This window comes from Hemibagrus wyckioides, linkage group LG24, assembly GCF_019097595.1.
Source record: "Hemibagrus wyckioides isolate EC202008001 linkage group LG24, SWU_Hwy_1.0, whole genome shotgun sequence".
Lineage (NCBI taxonomy): Eukaryota > Metazoa > Chordata > Actinopteri > Siluriformes > Bagridae > Hemibagrus > Hemibagrus wyckioides.
In genome coordinates, this window is record NC_080733.1 from 14,888,071 (window position 1) to 14,894,197 (window position 6,127).

The 6,127-nt window shown below is 40.0% G+C and overlaps 1 protein-coding gene across 1 annotated transcript; it reads right to left on the reverse strand.

The window, feature by feature from the left end:
- Window positions 1-170: 170 nt before the first annotated feature.
- On the reverse strand, window positions 171-3,398 carry LOC131345234 (P2Y purinoceptor 11-like). Its single transcript, XM_058378039.1, has 2 exons — window positions 3,304-3,398; window positions 171-1,921 (listed from the first exon to the last, which is right to left on the reverse strand). The coding sequence occupies exon 2, from the start codon at window positions 1,899-1,901 to the stop codon at window positions 1,038-1,040; it is 864 nt and encodes a 287-aa protein (XP_058234022.1). The 5' UTR covers window positions 1,902-1,921; window positions 3,304-3,398; the 3' UTR covers window positions 171-1,037.
- Window positions 3,399-6,127: the final 2,729 nt, after the last annotated feature.

The window sequence follows — 6,127 nt, forward strand, 5'->3', positions numbered from 1 at the left end:
ATTATTTAAAACAAAACAGTATGCTTCTTTAGGCAGTGTGTAAAGTATGAATCAAAATAAGAACTTGGACTCATAATTACTGATATACAGTATAACATTATTTTTAATTATTGTTATAACATCAATATAAATACTAACCATATCTTTAAAATATCACGTATGTAAATTAAGGAAGTGCTGAATTACTCAACAGTATTACTGTTACACAGTCTGTTCTCAGTTTCTGAGCCGGATGCCCACAAGTGAGTAGATTTTCCTGTGTAACACTACAAGGCTGTATCCAGTTACTGAAGACTCTGTTGTATTATCTCAGCTAATGATTGCTCCTATAACTTTGCTACAAAGATGTTTAAAAAATAAGTTAAATGCAGTTAAAACATGAAAAAAGCCTGCATGTTATATTCAATGCATTTATTTAACATTCTTTTCTAACCTTCAGTAAAAATTTTTACATTATGTATTCTGTATATTACAACTGCACTACAATTAACACTTTTATGCACCTTACAAAAACAAATGTGAGTTCAAAACTGTTTATAGTCCGTCTACTACATCCTTCACTCCATATCGTGGTCTAGTTGATGAAATGGGTCAGTTTCTAACCACATCAACTCTGCTGTCTGGGTCGTTTCATTGTCACACTATTGGAGGATAATTTTACACCCAGCAGTAGCATTGAGGTTGGTAAAAAGTAACCCAGTTTTGACTTGGTAAGCACTCAAAATGTTCTGATCTTTCTTCAACATTTAACATGTTTAAAAAGAAAATCCTATTGTTTCATGATATTTAAAACGCTGGAAAATACGCAAGTGTGACGCAAGAGGGTAATGTACTGTCTTTGCAATTTAACATGGTAATAGATTTAAGTTCAGCTTCGGCTTGACAGTCTTAATGGACTTATAGACAGTGCCACACTGGGTCCTTAAGGAAACTGTGTGATTAAACGCATTAAGAACAAAAAAACCCCCCACAAATTCTGGATACTTTAAGGAGCTGTTTTTTAATAATAAGTCCAACTGATGATTTCACAAGTTGGATTAATTTGCTGTCCTTCTGCAGCACACTGCCCTGATGCTGTCAAACACAGCCATGTACAGGATGGGATGAAGACACATGTTCAGGCAGGCTAATGCTTTTGACACTTGGTATCCATTACGCACATAACAATTAAATTTATTTTCTGCCCACAGTTTAAAATTCCATATTTGCAGAATGTGATAGGGGACAAAAGACACGGCGTACAGGAGGCAGCCTAAACCCACAATCAGGGCCACTTTTTTCTTCTGCAGTGGGGTGATATTTGCATTTTTAACAGCCATTATTAAACCAAAATATGATGCAAAAGTAACAACAAATGGGACCAAACAACCCATGACAGCCATAAACACCCTGTAAGTAGGACTGCTATTATCTGCAAATAAGAAACATTTCCTGTGCTTCAAACCTGAAAAGTAGAGGAATGGGGATGAAATGATTGCCACAAAGATCCAGACGAACAGACTGACGATCTTGGCATGTTTCGGTCGAATGTGTTTGTGTGTGAAGATTGGACAAACAATGGCCAGGTATCGATGAACACTGATGCACATGATGAAGTAAATGCTGACGTAGAGGTTACAGGTGAAGAGAAAGCGCTGTATTTTGCAGAGTGCATTATCAAATATCCAGACCCGTCCTTTTGAATAGTAGTCAATAAGAAGTGGGAGACTGAGGGCGTAAAAGATGTCGCTGATGATCAGGTTGCAGGAGAACACCACTCCCATGTGCCATTTCTTCTTCTCCTTATTCACAAGCAGCCACAGTGCCAGTATGTTCCCCACCAGTGCCACACACATCTCCACACTGTAGATAGGAGCTAACAGTTCTCTTTGAAATGAACTGTTACAGCTGCTGCTGTTCATGGTCCTCTTTGATTAGCCTCCTGCCAAACATAGCAATGACATATGATATACAGAGGTTTGCAAAGTCATTGACTTATTCCCTGTGGAATTTGTCAGATTATTCTGCATAACAAATGATAAATACAAATATTATTCTGTCTGTAATTTTAATGCCAACTCACGTTTGCTTAACGTCAAAAATAATTAAACTGATCAGCAAGTATTTCAAGGCAATCAAAAACTTGCAAGTATTTAGGCTCCCAGTTATATTGAGTGGCCTACAAGATTAAAACAGAACAAAAAACACCTCAGTTGAATTGTCTTTAAGTGATATAAAGACTGAGGGGTAATCTTCAGAGGTTAAAAGTAAGGTAATTGGATTTAATAAATTAGGAATAAGGTGCAAAATTACATTTGCACCACAATAAGTCATGGGTGTCTCACAATAGCTATGCAGAGACTGGTGAGGGAAGCCACAGTTAGACCTGATGGTGTTATAGAGTACAGTGGCTGAAAGTGGGGTGAAGATGCACTAAACAACCATTTTAAAGCTCGACATAACTGAGAACTTTATGGAAGTGTGGCTAAAAAGAAACTGTTCTTTAAGAAGAACTATATGAACACACTACAGTTACACATAACTACAGTTCATTTTACAGAGCTTCCTGAAAAGAGCAATGCAAAGCTGCTGTATTAGAATAAACCTGAAACAGTACAGGACAGCTTTTTTCAGATAGTTTAAAAGTGAAATGTAAGAACATTCTATGTTTTTGTTGACAATATTCTGTATTTATTCAGGATCTTTTATTTTAATAGTAAGGTTCCAAAGGCCTTTTTTCATGAGAAGAGTTTTAGAAAAAGGAAAAAAGTTGGGCTGTGGAAGAATGAAGTGGCTGTGACCTCTTGGGTCGAGGTAATTGAAAATAAAAAATAAAGAGGAGAAAGCTATTGATGAAGAGCTTGACATAACGTCTGTGGTATTTATTAAGTCCCTTAACACACACACTGCAACTATTACACTAGTCTTATCTCCAGACCCATAATTACATTCCAATGTTAGGTTAAATTTTGAGACACAGTTAAAATACATAATGAACTATTTAATGTTCCTAAAATTATAATTCCATTGTCATTTATGGTCTTTAAAGGTTTATTCTAAATGTTGATGTTTTAAAAGCAATTTTACATTTCACATGCTTAATCATAAAAGCTTAGCTCACAGGCCCAATTGTAAAGGTTCAGGGCTTTCTATTCTTAGATGAGGAGAAGTGAGAGAAAGGCACTTCTTAATTAAACAATTAATATAAAATCAGAATCTTACTATAAAGTTACTATGAAGTTGCTGTAAGATTTCCTGTAAGCTTAAATGCAGACAAACAATGAGGAAAAATATTACTGTAGTATAAAGTAATACCTTACATACCTTGAATCAGCCTTGGTAAAATGTTTGGTGCTGAGTTTGTCTGCCAACTCACTAGTAGTCCCTTTGTAGATGTGAGCAGATAGTCTGTGTCATTTATGTTTGTGGGATCACCACATCTACACTGATCTTTAGTATGATTTCATTTCCTCTTTTTTTTTTTTTTTTTTTTTTTTACTATTGCCACATGTATCTTATGCTGTATCCCTCTCTTTGTATAGTTAAGGTTTACTTAATAATTAGTTTAAAAATAGTGTGTCCATCAAGAGTCTCCAGAACAGGTTTAATGTGCCTTTCCATGGGTTCCAAAAGTCTCTGGAACTGTACTAGCAGAGAAACACCATTCTTCTGAAAGATATTCCATAAGTTGAATGATTTATTCATTCATTCATCTTCAGGAACTGCTTTATCCTGCTGAGGTTGCAATGCACACTGATCCTATCCTGGAAACTTTGTGTCTGGGAATACATCCTAGATTGGAGACTGGAGTCAGTGATCACACCATAATCTACAAAGATTATGTGCTGTTTCTGTTGGGTTTTTTTTAGAATATGAAATATAAAAGATTTTTTAGACAGTTGTATCAACAGGAACTGGGACTCCAATGGCCCTAACCTCAACCCCATTAAACACCTTTGGGATGAATTAGCCAGACTATCTTATACAACTTTAGTGCCTGACCTCACAAGTATTCTGGACTGAATGGACACAAATACTAACAGACTTGCTCCAAAGTCTTGTAGAATGTCATCCTGGAAGAGTAGTGTAGTCTATTATAGCTGTACAGGAAGCACCTCTCCATATTAATGCCCATGGTTTTGGAATCTTATGTCGAGCTCATCTAAGTGAGGGTTTTGAGGGTTTCCACATACTTATTCTCATTATTTATATATATATATTATATATATATATTCATGATCACATATAGAAATGTGCGTGGGCTCCCTGCCAATGGAAGGAGCGGGCTAAAGAAGCAAGTCCAAATACGTTTTGTGACGTAAATGTTGGAACAATGACTGAAAAAAGCTGAGAATCGACATCACGTGCTTCCAAGAAACCAAATGGAAAGGAGCGAAGGCCAAGGAGATTTTTTTATTCTTTATTACAACGGCACCAGCAACAACCGCAATGACATTGGGATCGGGAAGCAGCAAACCAATGTCACTGAAGTCCACCGAATTTCTGACCAGCTCATGGCCATCAAGATTGAATCGGGTGCAACGACCCTTAGAATCATCTCTGCCTATGCTCCGAAGACCGGCTGCCCCGATAACGAGAAGGACGTTTTCTGGGAGAGCTTGGACGCCCACCTCTGAACCGTGGGTCCCGAAGAATACATTGTGATTGGTGGTGATCTAAATGGACACGTTGGATCGGTTAGAGATGGATACACTTGCCATGGTGGAAATGGGTATGGCGACAGAAATGACGACAGCAAGTGCATCTTGAGGTGCGCTGAAGCCCACGACCTGGTGGTGATCAATACCTTCTTCAGGAAGAGGCCAAGCCAGCTCATCACCTACACCAACAGCTGCTGCGCAACGCAAATTGGATGTGGACATGGATGAGCCAGCATTGGCCAACTGGGACAAAGCGGTGAGACGAGTCCACAAAGTGGTGGCCACTGTCCTTGGGAAGATTTCTCCATAAGCAAATCTGGTTTTGGAACAAAGAAGTGCAAGCGTCGGTCAAGGCGAAGAAGAAGGTGCTCAAAGCATGGTTCCAGTCCTGCACTCCACGATCTCCACGGCGAAATGAGCATTGGCGGCAGCAAATGTGGCCCATTATGACTGGTTCTACACAGAGTTGGACATGCCCGAAGGGGAAAAGAAGATATATCGACTGGCCAGCACCCATTACTGAGCCACCTAGGACATCGGCCAAGTCAAAAGCTCGCCCGCCATCTTGAGCTCCTGGAGCGAATACTTTGCCAAAATCAGCAACAGAGAATTCAACCATCCACCGATCCAAAGCGCCGATCCGACCCTTGGACCCGTCTTGCCGATAACCACCAAAGAAGTTGAATAAACCTTAAAGAAGATGAAGAACGGAAAGGCCACTGGCCGTGATGACATTCCCACCGAAGCATGGAAAATCCCCAGCTGCCAAGGAGCCAAGATCCTCTCTGCCCTCTTCAATCGAACTATTGACAATTACAGTACAGCAACAGCTACTAGACACTGACTGGAGCATGTTTGCCTCACAGGCTACCTCAAGCGCACAGACAGACATCAACACCTATACGTCATCTGTACTGGACCACATCAACATGTGTACTGACACCTTCACCATTGTCAAACATGTGAAACACTTTCCTAATCAGAAGCCATGGATGAACTCTGAGGTTTGCCTTTTGCTGAAAGCAAGAAATGCTGCTTTTAAATCCGGCGATGAAGAGGACTACAGCAGAGCCAGGGCCAACCTGAAAAGGGCATTAGGAAAGCCAAGCATGCACATAAACTGGGCATTGAGGAGCACTTCCACTTCCACTGTGATTCCAACACCAGACGCATGTGGAAAGGCATCCAGACCATCACTGACCACAAACCTACAATACCTCAAACCTCTACCTACCAGCAATGCCTTCCTCCCTGACGAGCTCAACCACTTCTTTGCTCGCTTTGACCAAGGTGTCATACACCACACCAGAAATGCTGACTCCTCCACAGCCAATCATTCAATATCACTCTCCACAACAGAGGTACACTCAGCACTGAGCAGAGTAGATCCACGTAAGTCAGCTGGTCCTGATGGCATACCCAGACGTGTGATCAGGACTTGTGCTGACCAACTGCTATAAGTCTTCACTGACATTTTCAACCTGTCA

Bases quoted from the DNA above. Each gene is read 5' to 3' on its own strand.
- LOC131345234 (XM_058378039.1), bottom strand. From the start codon at position 1,901: ATGAACAGCAGCAGCTGTAACAGTTCATTTCAAAGAGAACTGTTAGCT.